This window comes from Melospiza georgiana, chromosome 4 (genome assembly GCF_028018845.1).
Source record: "Melospiza georgiana isolate bMelGeo1 chromosome 4, bMelGeo1.pri, whole genome shotgun sequence".
Classification (NCBI taxonomy): domain Eukaryota; kingdom Metazoa; phylum Chordata; class Aves; order Passeriformes; family Passerellidae; genus Melospiza; species Melospiza georgiana.
Window position 1 is genome coordinate 32958343 of NC_080433.1, and position 19678 is coordinate 32978020.

Here is a 19678-nt window from a genome sequence, read left to right on the forward strand (position 1 = left end):
GCAGAAATACAAAAAAATAAACAGGATGGTAGCAGAGAAAAAAATATTACAAATTTTCTGTATACAAAAGCACCTTAATTCCTCACAGAAATGGGGAAGGCACTGGATGTAAGAGAGCAGGTGGAACTGGAAGCTCTCCCCCACTCACCTGTGCTTGCTTTTATATCCATTCCCAGGAGTACACTTCCCCCCTCACCCCCGCTCCGACTGCTCTGTGCTGAGGCTGCCTTTCACCATCTTGTTCTGCAAGGAGGGAAGAGAGCAAGGAAGGAGGGGCTGACAAACCAGCAAGCCAAACAGAGGAGGAAAAGGAAAATGAGGGAGAAACGGAAGACAGGGGGAGGGAAAAGGAACATACAGAAAGCAAGAGAGAGAGAGAAAGAGAGAGAGAGAGAGGGAGAAGTCAGTATTGGAGTCAGAAATAGACTTTTCAGACAGAGTTTTCTCCAAGACCCAAGACAAAAGCAGGTAATTCCACAAAAGTAGAGTCTGAGATATGAAAGCCTGGTTAATTTTAAGAAACACAGAATTTAACACAAAAAGGTAGAACAAGCTGAGAAGCATCACTTGAAAACTGCCAAAACAGATGGCTTAAGACAATCTAAGATGGCTGAGCCACCAAAAGGTGAGGTATCCCATCCCTTTTATAGCCTCTCCACAGCTCAGCATCCTCATCAGGTCTGTTGCAACCTCACTTGCTGTGATGCAGACAGAGCCGTTTGGATCTGTGAGAGGAACCCTTCAAAAGATGACAGTTTTCAGACAGCACTTTCCCTGTGATAAAAGCTGATATTTTGCATAAGTAGCACATTCAGGACATAGATGGTTGAAGTATCAATCCTGACAGAAGGAAATGGAAAAGCTCACTGGGGAGCACATGGAAAGGCAGGACCAGTCCCCTCTGGACTCAGCTTGCTTATGCCCTAAGAGTCAAGCACAGTTAATGAGGCAAGAAGCACCTTTGCTCTCCAGGGGCCGCTTTCTGTGATGGAGTGTATTTACCGGTGTGAGGCACAGACTGCCAAAGGGTAACAGGCCCTGTACTGGGGGACTCAATGCTGGAGATTTATAAAGTTAGCTCCTCCACCATTAGCTGCAGAACAGCAGAGTGAGCTATGAGACAGTTACTAATTTGCTAACAGTGCTAAGGTGGTGTTACCTAAAAGCATCGCTTTCAACAGACTAATTGAAAGTCTTTCTTCCTCTCAATTGCTCATACGTGTCTCATGCAAAAAATTGGTGCAATTTGTTCCCCAGTCATTCTAGAGCAATGGTTTTCAGCCTTCCTGTTCCTGCATTGTCACTGTCTGGAATTCCCCTTTCCAGCCACTGGAATGGAAGGAACAGAGTAGGCTTTCTGCCCTGCAGAAAGACTGGGAACAAACCAATAATGATTAGTGAAATATGCAGTGAGGGCAGAGAAAGAAAGCAGAGAAAACTCTACTTGGCTTCAAAGAAATTATTTTTGCCTTTACTAAGCAAAAGCCAACAAACTTCAGTGTCAAATAAAGGCTGCTGGTGTTGAAGTTATGTTTTTGACAAAATAAAGAAAGTGATCTGCAGTGGGATAGTTCTGAACCGAATTTAAAATTTTATTGCCTCATGAAGAACTGTTGTGAACTTAATTGGTAGCTGTCCCACTCCCATCCTTCAAGATTACTTTAGAAATCCATGTGCTTTCTCAGAATTTTTTCTGAAAAGCTGGATTCTTTGCCTGAATCTAAACCAGTTCTTTCCTTTCATGGTTTGAGCACCATCACTCCAAAGTGCTCACATACAGCAGCAGTGACTCAAGCCATCTATGTAACACTGTATTTCCCTGGAATACTTCAGGCAACAGCAGCAAAAATAAAACAGCCTTCAAATACACACCTCTCTGTAATAGTTTAACCCCAGCTGGCAATTAAGTACCAAGAAGAACATAACTATCCCATCCAAACCCAGGACACACTCCAATTATCTTTACCCAAGTATCCAAAGTCGAGCAGAGGGTGGCACTCAGGCAGTTACATTATACAGAAAGGGGAGCTCATCCTTCCCGGTTTGTTTGGCAAGATCTGCAGGTTCTTCTAGCATTAATGCATTAATTTTAGCTTGCTGTACATTGTCAACATTATTCCACAGTTGTGCAGAGTAATTTATTTTCTTTTATATAATGAAAAGTAGGCCAATTCTGGATAAGAGCCTGAACGTGCACTGAAATCTTCCAGCACATTTTAAATACGTGCGCATAAATACATCATTTTGTGGTGGAACATCCAGAAAGGAACATGAGGCTAATTCCTGTATGTTTACAAAGGACAGATTAAGAATAAACTGTGAAAACAAAAGACCACCAGATGTCAGTCTAATTCTAGGCAGGGATCTGCAGACAAGAACTAGATGGAGACTAATCCCTGCTAGAAAGCAACACAACTCTTCCCTATTATAATTTCTTTTTCACCACAAGCCATCCAAACTCTTGCCCAATTACTGTTGTATTCAACTGGCAACAAGAACAGCTGTTTTTTCCTGGATGTATCCACAACCTCCCAGGGGTGTATCCTCCCTTAAGGGCTGGGAGGGGTATTCCCAGCACTGTATCCCATTACTTATGCTACAAGAGAGTCATGTATTGTCTACCATGTCCCCTCTTGCCATACAGACAGCTCTCTGCACCACTGTGCTTGTAGGCTCTGGGGACAATCATTAAGGACACCCAGACCCCGGGCAGAAGGAGCAAAGGGGTCTTCTGATGAACCAAACATGTACAGAAGAACCCCACAGACCCACTGAAGGCTGAGTGGCTGGACTCAGTCCAGTTACTACTGGTAAACTAGAACAAGATGTCTCCAAAAACCAGGAGAACTTTTTCATAAAGTCATTTTTCTTCTTCCTTGCATCCTCAGTAAATCCAAGGAGAAAACCCAACAGTCCAATGAAATATTTGAACAGGAATAGCAAGCAACATACTGATTCTATCACAGAATTCAGGAAATGAAGCTGAGCTTTCTGAACAGTCATCAAGGACCTAAAGAAACACTGAGCAGATGGAACAAAAATTTTATCTTCTTAAACTTGTAGTCTTCTTGAGTTGATGGTTGCCCCCAGAATATACCACAAGCATATATCACAGAATAATTGAACTAAAAGCATCTCTGACTACAGACATTACCCAGGTAATAAAATTACTAATCCAAATTTAGAAACCAGAAGAGGGTTTCACAAGAGACCCAGGTATAATCCAGGAGAGGATTCTTACCTTGTGCTTGGGGCACCTCACTGAGAAATTCTCTTCGTTTAGTAAACAATCTAAAGGAGAAGAAGACAGCAATGCATTATTTTTTTAATGAAAACCAACTTGAATAATACATCACATGTTTTAATCTTGCCTCACAGGTACAGATTTTTCATTCAAAGATCTCTTATAGGAATACTTTGTCAGTATTGCCTGATCTGTGTATTATTAGCAGGTTCATTCCTTCCACCCCCAAAGTTTTAGCAAACAAAGTAACTGAACACCCCAAGTGACAATGCTGCTTGGATTACCAAGCAATCTCAGTTTTCCCAATGATCTGTATGTAGTAGGAATGACAACAGCAAGCCTACAAATCCTGTATCCCAACCCCCTTCAGCTATTCCAGCCTTCTTTGCTTTGGCACACAGAAGATGGACACATTCATCCAATCTGAACAGACAATTCCTGCATTCCATAGTACAAATGTTGCCTTTCACCCTTACCCCAAGGCCCTGCCAGCATCAGGGAGAGCACGGGCGTGTGTCTCTAGGTATGGTGTTTACAGCTTACTTGCAATCACAAGTCCTGGTGGTAAGTTTACACTGTGACACTACGTCTGGTAGTCTGGTCACTCATGCTGCTTTGAGACCTGCTTTCATGAATCTTATATGTGAAGCTTTTATGATCTAAAAAATGGTTCAGGTAATTATTTAAACATATTATGTAAAGTGAGGCAGTTATATGGAACTGCTTATTTAGGAACAAATTAAACAACACTGCCATTTGCAGAGCACTTTTTTAGCAGCACTGCCAGAGCATGGATTGCTTCTCCTCACATCCCCCCTCCCAGACTATGCCTTTAAGTGATGCAGGTCGGCAGCTCTCAGAACTTCAGCCACGGGAACAGCAGCACTCCCCTCAGAGCACTCAGCTGCCTCTCCTGGGCACCCTGAATTGCAGGGTCACCACTCAACCTGACACTGCTCGGTTCCAATGGCCTCTTGCCTCGGAGGCTGACCCGAGGCTGTCACCTCGTGGGCAGGACCAAGCACCCATCCCCACCTCTGCACGACCGAGCAATGCTGCCCTGGAGAATTGAGCAGGGTGCTTCTGACCTCCTGCCTACCCCAACACACCCAAGAGCTCACAAGTAGAGAAGTGCAATAGTAACTAAAATGGGCTAATTTAAAATGCTCTTAAGTATGCAGCATAACCAGTGCTACCTGCTGTTTCGATCTGCTGGAAGAGTTTAGCAGACAGCAGGAGACTGGAACTAAAGCTTGAGGGAAAAGCTTTCTAGATACCCAAGCTTTGGCAGAGCATCCCTCTGCTAGGGAGTGCCTAATGTTTCAACATGAATGCCTCTGGCCTGAATCAAAGGGAAACAGCATGCAAGAGGCTAAGTTACTTGAGAGATTTTAGCAAAGGGGCGTAAAACCCTTAATCCTGCCACAGATAATTTCAAATGCAGCATTAGCAAATCACAGGAAATAAATAAAATGTCTTCTCATTATAAGGGCAGGAATCATACATTTAGACTACAGCATGAATTATCACTGCATAATAAAGCAATCATCAAAAATATACAGAGCAATCATCAAAAACATACACAGTATGTTAGAACAGAATGGAGTTTTCTTCTTTGTTGGAAATCCAACATCGGTAATGAATGCAGTTCTTTAGCTAGTACATCAGAAAGGAAGATTGTACAAGGATCAGGAAGAAGTGCCAGAAGCCTTGTACCTAATGCCTGATCTGTGTGTGGAGCTCCATTTCTTACTAAGGTCAGCATTTTTGTTGTAAATACTAATAGCAGATTCAATTAATAGCAATTTTTTTTTGTTTCTGTTAAAGGACAACTATGAAAAATGTCATCAGCATACTGCAGAAAATCAGCTGAATACCAATAAGGCAGAAATTGTTCATCATTACAAAGCTGGCCTGGATTTTAGTTAGCAGTTCCAAGTATTTTATATAACAGATTACAATTTGTCATGAAGTCAGCAGACACAGAGCTATGATCAGCTCATTGTGGCAGAAAGCAAAAAGAACTGAGACTTGTCCTTGTTTCCACAGATTTTTCTCCATAAAGTAGTCAGGGAAAACCTAAAACACTTTTAATAGAAGCAATTGTTCTTCTGTAAGCTTCATACTTCTGTCTTACCCTCTGTGTTCTGCCCATTACTCATCTTTAATGATACTTGCGAAGACACAGGATTTCTGTTCTCTGAAAATTCATTTTATTTTCCTGTTAATATTTTCCTAATTTACAGTTAAAAATCTTCTGTAAGTGGAACTGCCTGGATATATGTTGTAGGGACAAGTGTGCTGCAACCATCAGGATCTGATTCCAGGTGGGGAGGAACAGGCAGAGGGAGAGGATATAAAATTTCAGAAAACAAAGATCTTGTTTCCATGGAGACATCCCTAGGACTAAGTTATCTTGAGACATCAGAGGCTCTTCATAAATTTGGACAGATGAAAGCCAAACACAGACAATGTTAACCACAGTCATTTCCATATAAAAATTACTTAAGTGGCACTACTGATCTTGATTTTTATGTAAATGGCTAAGAAATGTTCAGCTCTCTTACACCCTATATTGCCAAGGACTATTTTCTATGAAAGGAAATTAAAAGACAGCCTGAATTATGCTATATAAAAGCATCCATATGTACAAACTGGCAACTTACAAAGCCACGTGCCTCACACAGCACTCCATTAGCAACAGTGGGGCAGAGCCTGGCCCCTCACCAGGGTGGGGCTGGACAACGACCACTGGTGCAGCAGCCAGAGCCCAGGTCCCACCCCAGGGCTGCCTTCAGTGCTGCAAGGAACTGAAGCCATTTGACACACTGCAGCCTCCAGCCCTTTCCCAAAACATTCTGCCTTTCCTGAGGCACAGTAACTGACTGGGACCAGCTCCTAACCCACACGGATGCAAAGGCAGAAACGCTTCAGCTCACACTGAACTGCTTCGAAATACAACACGGGTACTTCATCTCAACCAAGGCACGGTCACTTCCAGGAATCCAGACAAACCAAGTGTGTATGACTCAACGTACCCTAAAAAACACTCCAGCAAGTGTTTTCTGTTTGGCTTTATTTCTTTGAGATACAAAACCAGTCATACATATTCCAAAAGCCTGAAAGCCCTTGTAAATGTTAACACAAACTTCTGAGGATTCAGAACAGATCAGTGACAGATCCTAAATAAAGCAAGGTGGCACCATCCTTCAAAGCAGGATGGTTGATTTCAAAATGGAACTACCACTGAGCTCAAGGAAGCTGAGAAGCACCTGTACAGTTTCACTACAGAAAGACAGTAGAACTGCAAAACCAATAAAAAGGGTTTACAGGCTGAGCAAAGAGAAATAATGTTGATTTGTTTCTCAAGGAAGCCTACATTTTCTGCTTGGTCATAAATGAAAACCAGACCTTATGCCATATAGCTTGGTTATTTCTTTTACACAGATTTACTGAAGAGTGTCTACAGATTAGGACAGCTTGATAACACCCACAGATAAAACCAACGGCAAACAAGGTCTTTTACTGTCACACCATCAGGCTGAAATTTTAAATGCTGAGAATCTACTTCAAGCTGGGGCTTTTTTATTTGTTTTGGTTGAAAACTTCAGCTGAAGCAGCCCAACGATTTCCTTAAAACTCTTTCTTGGAAAAAAGTTATTCCGCCCATGATAAACATCCCAGGATTTTTTCTCTGAAAAGCTCTACAATATCCTGATTTTCAGTAGGACCTGGACTTTAGCTAAGGCATGCCCTTGCCAGCTACCACAAAATCAGCAAACAGAACTCCTTGAAAAGCAATATGGGGATTTTCATGTGCACATCCTCACAAGAGGCCCATTAGATTTCAGTAGCACGGCCTTTCAGATTTTAAAAGCTAGCTAGTAGCTTTTAAAAATTCCACCAAATATACTTCTGCTTGGAGGTGATCAGGTCCTTCCTGTAAATAAACCTCTGCCCTCAGATTCAGGCACCAGTCCCAAAAGCAGTAAAGCTACCAGGGGACATTTCTAACACTCGAGCAACCCAAAAGAAGAAAGTGACCATTTCAAAACTGCAAAATGGGAAGCACTAGTCCGGCAGGCAGAAGTGAGAACAGTACTGAGAAAGGCAGCCAAGATACAGAAAGAATGGAGGCTAGCAGGAGGGAGACCAGTGCTACTGAAGTCAGGAGCAGGAAATTAAGGATGAGTGCCAGCAGGAGGCTAAGACAAAGAACTGATTAGAAAAAGGCACAAAAAGGTGAAACAGAGAATATAAAGGACAATATAAAAGAACAAACCAGGACCAGCAGGGTGAGGTGTGACAAGGAGCTGAGTTAGGAGAACTAAATGGCAGTACCAAAGCCCAGAGAGGAAAAAGAACGAGAAAAAACAAAAGAGAGGAGGAAGTGAAGTAAGAGCAGAGAGGAGGAAGGCAGAGTGACAGCTAGAAAATTGGAAAAAGGAAAAGTCAGAAAAATTAGGAGGAATTGGGTCTTACAAAGAGACTGGAGTAAGAAATTTGTAAAGAGGGGCCTGAGAGCAACTAGATAAAAGACCTGTGGCTGGTATGAGAAGCCAGAGAGAACACAGCAGACATACAGATGAAAAGGAAGAAACAGATAGGAAAATGTATTTTAAAAGCACCAATGAAGTATTTTGTTCTCACTCAACCGGACTTTTCCTGAAGTGAAACCAGAGACTCACCAGTTTTACCAACTCCTCCACTATTTTTTAAATATGTTTGTGAAACCTCAGTCCAAGTATCCCATCTCCATGCAGCTCTTGCAATTTATTACTGCTGTATTACTCAAAGGAGGGAAATTAGCTTGGAATTGTGCACTCCAACAGATGGCCACATGACAACATGATGTCTCATAGCAAAATTAAAAGAAGTAAGCATAGCCTTGGAACTTGAACACAAAAAGCTACTCTAAAAAAAATCTCACAGGTTGCAAAGTCAAGACAAAAGGGAAAAAATGCCAAATTTAATCTAACCCATGTCTACACATTATATAGCAGATATGTTACATTTAAATTGGACTAAATAGTATGATTATATACTGAGTTTTGTACATGATGCTGCCTCTTCCATGCATGACACAGAACTGCTCTTGGGAACCAGTCATGATTGTTCAGTACATTTCTCATTTTGGAGATCCTACCTCTGCTGAAGTGGAGTAGAGTTAATACAGCTGAAGGAAAAGGAGAGTGTCTGAATTTTGATATCTGAATTTAGAACCCAGAAAATGCTACATACTGTATCTAATAAAACATGAATTTAAATTAAGCCCTCAAATTATTGGGAACATTCACTATAATTTTTGTTTTTTCATGGTACTGAAAAGGGCAAGTCACAAACCAGAAACAAATACATACTAAACACAATGAATGTGAATCTGATTGGTGATTGTGTGTCTCAAACACACTGTAGAAAAGCAAGTTTATTAATGTTCATGAAACTCTCAGGCATGACAGAGACGAACATTATAGGAAATCTCCCAGTTCTACCTTCAGAACTGAGAAGGAATCATCTGCAGTAAGACACAGATCCATCAAGGACAACATATATTCATGAATGAGTATCCCTCCATCCTACAGGCTGAGGTAGGGCCTTATGAAAAGACATATCAACCTTTAATTAGGTGATTACTATAAGATAGATTCATAAAAGACCAAAAGTACACTTAAATGGATACCCTTATTTCTGGTAATTTTTTTAGTATGTGATTTTTGCAACTTGAATAATCTTTCTTTTATGTGAAGTCAAGAATTCTCCCTGCTAGTAGTACTGTGGTACTAGAATATTCCACTGCAATATTGATTTTTAAAAAACATTCCTATTAGAATGAAATGCACATCTCCAATAGGGTGGGACTTCACAGTGAGAGGTGCAATGCAGTCATACAGAAATGAGCATTCCTACTTCAAATACTCTACCATTTGGAAAACAGCATAAAATGGGTGGTGAACAAGTGGGTTGCTGTGGAATTGGAATAACAAACAGGAAGTTTGCAATTATCTTCCAGTCTAGAGCTGTAATCTTGAATCCTTTCCTGCTTGTTATCAGACTAAGTTTTGTATGACAGGAGTTACAGGGGATTGGAAAAGTGGGGTATTATTTACTCTGAGACTGAATTTTTTTTACCCAAGAACAAGGTTTATCTCCATGAAAAACTGTAATTACTGCACAAAACCCACCAAACTCACAAGTCCAGGCTCATAGCTGGAAATAGTATCCAAACAATTAGCTTGTATAAGGATGAAAATTGGACCTACTCAGGAGACTGGCTGAAGTGCTTCTTAGGAGGGAGAAGGATGGTTGTGCTGCAAATGGTACTGATGATTCTACAAACACAAACACTTGAAATCTTTACTAGGACCACCCGTAGGAGTATAACCCTGAAAGATGAAACCCCCTTGCTGCTTACTTACATCCTTTTAACAAAGGGTTTCTATTTTTGGTAAAAAATGAGTGATCAGTTCTCACACTGCAGCCAAATTTCAGTCACTGTAGCTGCACTCCCCCAAGCCAGGCTTTTTCTGCTCTTTCAGGCAGATTCCTTTTCATTACAAGCTCCATCTTGTCCCAACGTGTTACTGTATGCTGGTTATTGCACGCCATTTCTCACCATTTTTATTACTTTATCTTCACAGCAGGAGAAAAACTGAGAGGGAGTAATTTGTAAAGCACCTCAGAATTATTTAGTGTAGTATGATTTGAGTAATTATGGAATGCAGTTGTCATGTGTTCCTACCTGCATCGATGGCACATGGGTAATGGTATCGGAAGGAGCAGCCTTTGTTGTAGCAGCCTAAGGTGGCTCCTGGTTCCTGGCAATGGGAACATTTCTGAAAGGGAAACCAAAAAACAACAATGAAGGTTGCAGCCATTCTTCTGAATACCTGTATTTTCCTGGGAATTTTATCAACCACATTCCAGCACAATTTTTTTCATAAATCATGTTAAACTCTATCTTTCTACACCATACAAATAAAGGCCTTTCAAACAAATAACAACTTAAGCTCTTTCAAACTATGAACTTTTCAGTTGCACTAAGCAGTCAAGAGATACAATGTTCAGCCATTCAGAAACAATTCGGAATAGTTCTCAAATCTGTTTTACTGGCCTGTGTTTCAGTACCTGGCAATGACATCACTATTAAAATAGCAGGAAAAAGAGTGGTTTTGAACCTAAAGCAGTTTTAAAAGGAGAATTGGCATAACAAATAATGATTTAGAAGACACCATCATAAAACTAATTTGGCTACATCATTGTCATTATCACAAGCAGTTCAAGGTGATCATGGCCAAATTCGAAGATTTTTCACAGGTGATCAAAAAGAAGATGCCATCATGGGAAAATACCTCATCATCACAGAAATGGCCCATGGCCAAAAAAAAAAACCACACTTGCAGTGCAACAGGGACGCTCATACAATTATTGTCAAAGTAGCTCAGACTCATCTGATAACCACGTTCAATTTTCAATAGTTAAATCCTATTAACTCAAGTAGTCAATGATGTATTCGATCATAATATCAGACAATTGTGAAAGCAGAAGGAAAGTCTCTCACCCCTTTAGGTCATCCTGAATCACTTAAGAAATTACCTAAGGAAGTAATTCACATCTCATTCAGACAGCCATTTTATTTCTTGCACATGTACACTAAGTGATTTTTGTTAAGTAATCTGATTCTGAAGAAAGCTGATTTCTGACAAGTTGATATTTTTCCCTTAAAAAAAGATGTAGCCATACATGGCAGAATTCACCAAAAGCTAGGAGACTGCTACTACTTAAAAATTAAAAAGTGAATTAACTACTGGCAGAAAACAAAGAGAGGAACTACCATAATTTTTGAGTCACATTTTAAAAAAACAGGAATTTTATTTGTTCTGCTGAATACAATGAACACCATAATAAGGCCCTGTATAATTTGTACAATTCACCTTGAATTCACGCTGTGAGAAGTTGCCCTTGGTCCCTGCCTGCACACAGGGATGATGACATGATCTAAAATCACTGCTGCTGCTGGCAAAGCCGGTGTTGAACTAGGCTGCTCTATTGGCACTACCAGTGAGCTGCACCTGCACCACTCACAAACAGCTGTGCCCAAGCCAGCAGTGCACCTGGCACTGGACACGAGCACGGCATTCCCTCCACACGGGGACACTCATCTGCCACCACGGCCACAGCCCCTGGCCCACATGTCTTCAATCCCTGATCAGCACACACGCTGCAGTGGAGATCCGCAGAACAGACGTGGCCAAAGCTAACAGCCACAGCAAAGTTCCTCACTCAGCATGGTAAACAGGGGCTTGATTACAGTATTTCCGAACCCTCTGAGAATATCTGACAGTTATTGTTCTTCCTACTACTCTGTGCTTTGCAGAGATGACTATAGTTTGTATTTAAATGCCTGAATGAGGATGAAAGCAAAACTAGCTCCAGCCATAAACCAGGAGGCTCTCTTCAAATCAAAGCAGATGCAACTAACAGAAAAGCTTGTGAGATGTCAGTTCTCGTGACATCTACAACTGCAGTTTTGAGTAACACCTCTTTATGGGTATGCCAGAGCATCCTGAGCCTGATCTTCAGTGCTTCCCACTAAATCGCATCTATATTCTAAGCACGACAAACTACTGCAGTATGTATGATGCAAGGGAAGTATCCCTGAAGCCTAGAAAGAGACACACAAGCAGCTTATTATTGCCTGTCAGAACATCAATGAAAGTTTCCAAAGATTAAAAAAAGAGGCAAAACCAATACTGAAATGCACACCAAAATATACGGACCACTAGCCAAACTGCAACGTAATTCACTCTCCCACGGGAGTAAAACCAAACTTCATCCACAGAAAATGTCTTTTCCTGGCTCTGAAGTCAACTCTAGAAAGATATTATGTACTGGCAACAGTCCCGGATTCACCTATGCCAAGTACTCACAAAGTGCAGCTTGAGGAATTCTGAAACAGAGCTCTGTACCTGGGTACTTTATTCTCACTTTTAGATGTGGCTGACTGGGATTAATTATTCTAACAGGAGAGAACCCAAATTGACTATTCTTTTTGAATGTAGATATGAATTTCTAGTCTTGTTCCTCAGAGGCATTCTGCCCTCCCCACTTCATCTCATCTTTTACACACCATCACACTGTTGCAACAGAAGGTCATTCTCCCCTGGAACACTGTGTTCTATGCAGAGCAGTGGATAAGAGCATAAGAACCACAGCAGCAGAGATTGAACTGCAGCTATATAAAATATTTCTTAACACTAAAAAGGCATGACTTAAAAGAGTATGGTGTGTGACAAAACAGAAAACAAGACCCTTAGCAAAATTTTTGATACTTTTCCAAAAGGTTATTTGTTTTTTGAACTTACTCTTTGGTGCACCTAGCATGGCTCATTCATGCCGCTATTCTGAAAATCACATTCTGAACATGACAGGCATTTTGACAAATTTTCAGCTGAGAATGGGTAAGGAAAGCTTTAAAACTGTTTGTGATTTTAGGACTGATTAGACAGTAAAAGTGGGTAGTTAAGATGCCAGTGCATGTGCATTGAGCCTTCACTGCCCTTTTTTGAAGTCAGGCAGACAAACAGAGATTTTACCAAGGTTACCTGTGCTACGCCCACAACAGCAATTCCCCGGTGGATGACTATGCCACTGACGGCTCAAGGCAGAGATCATCGGCTGCTGCTGGCTCCCCTGCTGCTGAACAAGTCTCCATTCTGGCAGATGCTTCTGCTTTTCACAAGCCACTGATAGTCTAATGGCCCCATTTCTTCTACCTCCAGGGACCCCCAACCATCTGCTTCTTTCCGGGGAAGCTGAGGGAACCACATACAAAATAACTACTCTTTTTTTAAAGTTCTTCCTTCTTGGCACACCTGAGTGAGTGAACAAAGCAGACGCCCTACAAAGCTGTGTGGTTCTAAAACAACTTCAGAGTCTATCACCTTATCTTTGAAAGAGACTATCATCATGTAGTGCCACATGGTTTCCAAACACACCCAGGTGTTCCCATGAAGACAAAAAAAAAAGTGCTTAAAAATTGCTGGATGGTCTCAGTCTTCTTTTTCAAGACATTGCTGCTGTGCCTTAAAAGGTAAAAAGATGCCTTGCTCCTGCTGGTACTTTCTGTAGTTTTGGTTAGCTACATGTCTCGTGTATTTATGCTTGAAAAGAAAAAATAGGTACACTACAACTAGGAAATATTCTAACACCAAAATAAAATCACAGAAGTTCTTACAAGGAAATGTGTAAATTCAGCATAATGACGACTAACTGTTCTCTTGGTCCACCAGCAAATCTTCCCCCAAACTCCACCATCCTGCAGCCATTCGCCAGCAGATGGTAGCAGCCTGCTTGTCACTTGTAAAGGAATTACAGCATTCTTAGCCAGGGAAACAGCGCTCCAGCTCTCCTGGGAAGAGAAATTCCTTTTGCTCAGTAAGCAGCCTGCTTAACCTCCCCTGCTTAAAAGAGCTCAAGGCTGGTACTTGGGAGTGTGCTCCCCGTGGGAGGTGCCAATGGATAGTAATCATTGCCAGGCATCTAATCAACTCTTGGCTTAAATGTTAAAAAAAAAAAAGAAAAAAAAAAAAGAGGGAAAAAAGAGACCACACAGCAAAGACTGATTCATAGGTCCTATCTCCACAATTCATCTCTGACCACAAGGCACATATATCTCACTTAGAATAGGCTGGAGAGACTGAAAAGTGCCATTTAGAGGAGACACTCCATCCCATGAACTAAATTATCAATAGTATTAAAGCCAGATACATGTCTCTACCTCTCCCTGCTATTAGCAGCCCATTTCTTCTTCCCCATGGCTCATCATTCTGTGTCTACCAAAATGAAGTAACAGCCAACCTGGAAGTGTGAACAGCTGGGGGACAGCTACCAGCGGCAGCAGAACGGCTCTGATTCATTTAAAATGCTACAGTACCTACCAACAATATTTCTCTTGCTTTATGCTTGGCTTTTTACCCCCTTGCAATCTGTATTCTTCCACTCTTCTGAGACCACACTGCTATATATAATAAGAGTATGCTTTTGAGTACCTTCTTTTGCTTCCTTCAGATTTGTATTCAACTCCATGTAAGTGCTGTAACATAAACATGTCCTGAGCTACCTACCTTCCTCCTCCTGAACAAGCACAAAGCCTTGTGAAAACCAGTGCCCCAAGCTGCTCACTTTGGCTCTGCACTGACAGAGATAGTATCTCTGTCCCCAGACAAAGCACTTCTTAGTACTGGAATCCTACATGGCTTTGCTGGTGGGAGGATGGAAGCTGCTGACTAGCCCTTCCAAAATATTCTGGGCAGGAGCAGGAACAGTTGCTTAGAAGCAGAAATTAATTGCTTGTAACACTAATGTAAGGTGTTTTCAGACACTCCTCAGCAATCTTCCTTGCTGAACAATCACCAAACCAGTTTACACCAGGACATTCACAGCAGGATCATATTTTCTACTGTCTGTAATACAAACCATCTTTTCTTGATGAGTGGTTATATATCCTATACTCAGACCTCTTGGCTTCCCCTCTTCCAAAGATCAGTTTTTCCTTTAGTTTGTTTTCTCTCTTTTTCCTTTGCTTTGCTTTCTAGGCATCTCCTTGTTTTGCCGCTTCTCCCATACCAGTGTCAAGAACACATAAAAGGAGTAAAATGGAAAGCAACAACTGAAGGTTTCTAACAAAGCAAAGAAAGCAAAAATTGAAATATACGTGGCATTAATTATACAGGTACAAGTCTTTGCTTTACATTTTTTATGCATTTTTCACACTCTCTCCTTCTCCTGTTTAAATTATAAGCTTTTAGGAAAATAATTGCTTCTGTATAATTGCACTGCACAAATGCAGATGTAAGATAATGAGGACTTCAGAGTCAGCTGCAATATTAGGAAGGAGGGCCTTCTGACTATTTCTGATTAAACAGTTGGCAGGCTCGGCAGAGGCTTGGATTTAACATCCAGGCAAAAGGGCAACAGAAACAGCAGGCAGCCGCATTCTCCTTCCTGGAAAGTGGGATGCAAAGAGACAACTTACTCCAGAAAGCTACAAGAAAAAATAAAAATAAATAAGTGTGTGTCTGTGTGTGTGTGTGTGTATATATATACTGCTTACTACAGGAGAAAGAAATATGTGATTTTGAAAGACTTCTGCAAAAAGGGACCAAGATTAAAAAAGCGAGGTGGGAAGACATCTTTAGGAAACAGGAGAGGAAAAGACTTCCACTCTGATGTGCAGATACTGGTTAATGAAAAAAATTGTTTATGTGTCTGTGGCTAGAGATAACAACCAGTACTAAAGGACACAGAACTATTAGTTTACATTTCCTGACAAAGAATTTTAACTTATCAAAAAAAAAACCAGACACAGAATATCAGTAAAATGAGCTCCACAATTAAAAAGATAAAAATCTTTAAACCTGCATCACAAAAAGGCATCTCTTGCCAATGATGATATCTTCTTGTAGAAAGCAAACCAAATAATAAAGGATAATATTTCAGAAGTAAAACTGGACAGTTGTCTTCAAGTCAAGAAACTAAGGACAAATTTAGATTCCAAGATTTCAGCAAACAGACAAATCAATGATCTGGAAGATGCTATACTAATAAAGCTGCATTAGGAAACAATACAAAGTTAGAACTGCAGTGCTGCACAGGCTGCTGAAGCACAAAGGGAAACTGCAGCTCAAAATGGATGGCATAGAAAAAAAAACCACAAGAAATCCAAGAGCTGGAAAATGTCTTAAACATGGAAAATCCTATTCAATACATGTGAAACTGATTATGCTAGAACAGAAGCACTTGAAAGTAAGAGCAGAGCATTTCATTACCCTCAACTGGAAGGAAAAATAGAATGCAACAAGAACAGAAATAAACATTTAGTTTTAACAAAGAATGGCTTGCCAGCAATAATTTTAAGGTCCTATGCAGACACTTAAGGTATTCAACTGCCCTTACAGAGACTCTCAAGAAGGGGGGTGAACAATAAGATGTGAAAAATTGTGAAGTTTGTAAAATTATCCAGGGTAGCCAGACCTCAAACTGATAGTAAAAAGCTGCAAAACCATCTCACAGCCATGGAAAACTGTATGATAAAATGGAGATGAAAATTACTACTGTTAAGTGCAAAGTGATGTATGTGGTAAAAATATTTTCACCTATGCATATACATGATGACAGATTCTAAATTAGCTTTTACTACTCATAGGAAGGTATAAGTAGTCATCCTAGACAGAAACATCATGCAGTCCCACAAGCACAAAAAAGGACAGCCAAATGTAAGCAGTTATTTAGGAAAGAAATCCATAATGAAACTCAAATGTTCATGTCTGTCTGTTACTCTTGTAGTATCCTGACATTATAATAGTGTGGTAATATTGTCTGATGACCCTCTTAAGAAAGGAGTACAACTGATCAGAAACAAAAATGGACAGACCACAGAGATAACCAGGAATGTAAAGAACTGGTATATAAGAGAAGCTTAAGTATTTTGGAAAATACTTAGAGGGGGATTGAAACCTGAAAACTGAAGGGGGATTGAAACCTACAAAATCCAATGTGATGCACATAAGGGAATGACTCTTAGCCATTTCCAAGAAGGAAGAGCAGGTTCAAATGTAACATAAACCTGGTTTTTTCCACTCAAGTAACTAAAAGTCACTGCTAAAGAATGGTGCACTAGCAAAAAGATAAGCAGGTTCAAAATCAGATGAGACCAGTTCATCAAGGATAGGTACGCTTCTGCCTGGTAAACACAGGGATACCAAAGCTACAACTCTAAAGCTGTGGTTGCTGAAAGGAGGGAAAAAATATGCAACTATCATTGTGCACATGCCAAGTTTACTACAAATCTCTGAATACGTGCAGTGAAGTGGTAAATACATGGCCATTGCTGGAGACAGGACACCACAACAAAAGGTACTTTTGCACCTGTCTGGAAAGGCAGCTCTTGTGAAGAGCAAGAGATGTGACTGTGAAATTCCACAACGAACAACAAACTCCCCCCCTCGCCATGATTATCAAAAAGAATGCAGGCACCAAATAAATACTGCTTGGTTACAACTTTTTAAGACTCTTTAGTTTCACCTCCCTAACAGGAAAGTTGAGCTAAACTGTACACTACATAAAAGACTGAAATTCAAACCTAAGAGATAAATTCATGTTCACTACTCCTTACAAGCCTGTTTCATTCACTTGGTGGAGTGATCAAAGGCTTAACTGTGCATGAATACATGAGACTGCTGAAGAGCCAAGTAAGACTTGGAGGGGGACGAACCCTTCCCGCCTCCTCCACACAATGGAAGGAGAAAAAACCCAAATGAAAAAGACCCAGTGTAACTGAACCAGAATAGAGGTTAGGTCCTTCAAGAGTCAACCAGTGGCTAACTAAAACAGATTCAGCAAAATTAACAAAACCAGTAATTTAAATGGTGCTGCAAAAGCAATGTTTAATTTCAGTTAAACAGGTTAAGTACATACCTATGTAGCCATTTCATATTTTAAAAGGAATATTAAAATAACGTATAGACCACCAAGTCCAACAAGCTAAGAAATTTGTAAATCTTTTTTCCTTTGATTCAAAGAACCACCCTGAATGAAACATTTCAGAAAACCATGTGTAAGTACAGGGATTTGAATTTGCCAAAGTATGCAAGTCTAGCAGAAAAAATAATACAGTTTATGTTATCTTGACTTTTCATTTGGGGAATTAAACATGCAACAATAGTGCAATTTAGTTACAAAAAGGTTTGAAAGATAGAAAAGCAGACTAAAAAGAGGAAGAAGAAATTCAAATTTTAAAGCAGTGATTATGTGATAAGGACCCACAGAGTAGTGGGAACAGCACAGTCAGCAAGACAGCATTTGCTCCAGTTGAATTTTCTACCAGTACTAGATTTATTTCCCAGCCATCTTGGATACTGATTAAAGGAAATATCCACATATATTGTGAATTTCTATTTAATGCAAGATCTACCATGTAGAGCATGAAACAACAGCATGCAGTTACCTTAAAAGAAAGCAAGATCTCCATCATAATCAAAGAGATTTTGGATAAATTAATTATCCAAAATTATCCAGAAAAGCAGTAGGTTTGAGTATCATTGTCTGGAGTGATATAAAAAAGGAAAAAACGTGACATAAACAAGAAAATGCAATAAACTCAAGGTTTTCAAGAGGCAAACTGCTTAACAGAGCCAGCTTTTTTCTAATGAAAGAAAAAAGAGATGATGCTGAATATTTACTAAAAGGCTCAAAACAAAACAAAAAAATATTGGTTCATTAAAGACACAATCACTATGTTATTAGGAGCAGTGGATACAACAGAAACAAAATCTCTATAAAGGCTTAAAATTAAAGAAATACTGTTGATAAAAGAAACTGTAAATGCAAAATATTTTGACAAGATATTACGTATCTGTGCAACCTGACAGGAAAAAGGGTGCAGCACAAACCCATCCCGTCAATGACTCAAAGACTTGTAATGCTGGACAGAAATACACCATTTGTCATTACTTGTAATAATCTGTGCAAGCCTTCATCATAAACAGAGCCCCACTGTGCAAGACACTTCGGTAACAGAGAACAAAGCGTTGGTGGATGCAAAGGGATGAAACAGGAACGGTGAGACTGAGCCAGCAGCGTTGGGCAGAGTCCATCTCAGCAGCAGGCTAAGCATATCCAATTATTCAGCACAAATCCCAGACAAGAAGGGCTTTGAAGAAATGCATGAAGAAAAACAAAGGTAAACGTGCAGGGGTTTGAAAGCGAAGCACTTAATTTGGGAAATTATAAAATTAGCCAGGGTGTACTGATTGGAAGTAAATCTTAAGTTCTTGAAACTGAAAGAAGAAAAAGCAGCAGGATAAAGGCAGATAAAATAATGATGAGTGCCTTATGCTTGAGGTGTAAGAAAACAGGAGGTGGGCAGATGAATGTGACAGAAGCAGGAATGTGAAAATGACCGTTTAGAACAACAAATGTTTGTGACAGCATTCCATCGAAATTGCACTTAGTACTAAGAATACCAATTCTTAAATTGAGGTCTGAAGAATGACTGCTGCACAGTCAAAATATATTCCACTGCAAAGAGAGGTGAAAAAAGTACAATGCTTATCTTACTGGAAAATAAATAACTTGTCTGTAGAGAAAGGTAGCAAAGAAAACTACTAGTCAATACCATTAAAGAAAGAAGAAGACAGCTTCCCCAGAAAGCCACAGAAGCGGTGGTTGGCAGCAGAGCTCCAAAAAGGAGTAATGAAGGGCACACCAGTATTCCTGAGGTCACTGGTGGCTGTTGCTACCACTGAGGAAAATCCAAGAGAGGGAGGTAAAGGTGCAACGCTTTGCAGAAAGAAATGCCTGCAGGTCAGTAGATCTCTCTTTAATGATAAGCTCTCAAGTAATGTAAGAGTATTAAAAAAACAAAAAAAAATTACA

General features: G+C 40.2%; 1 protein-coding gene across 4 annotated transcripts in view; it reads right to left on the minus strand.

The window, feature by feature from the left end:
• Positions 1-19678, minus strand: part of TCF20 (transcription factor 20) — a 128854-nt gene that overhangs the window by 3815 nt on the left and 105361 nt on the right. For 3 of the 4 annotated variants that reach the window (XM_058022449.1, XM_058022451.1, XM_058022450.1), the window contains 3 exons: positions 9984-10077; positions 3242-3291; positions 149-276 (listed from right to left, as the gene is read on the minus strand). In XM_058022449.1, the coding sequence (XP_057878432.1) occupies positions 193-276; positions 3242-3291; positions 9984-10077 (228 nt within the window). In that variant the 3' untranslated portion in view covers positions 149-192. The remainder of the gene's footprint in view (positions 1-148; positions 277-3241; positions 3292-9983; positions 10078-19678) is intronic. The other variant, XM_058022452.1, reaches the window with a different exon arrangement.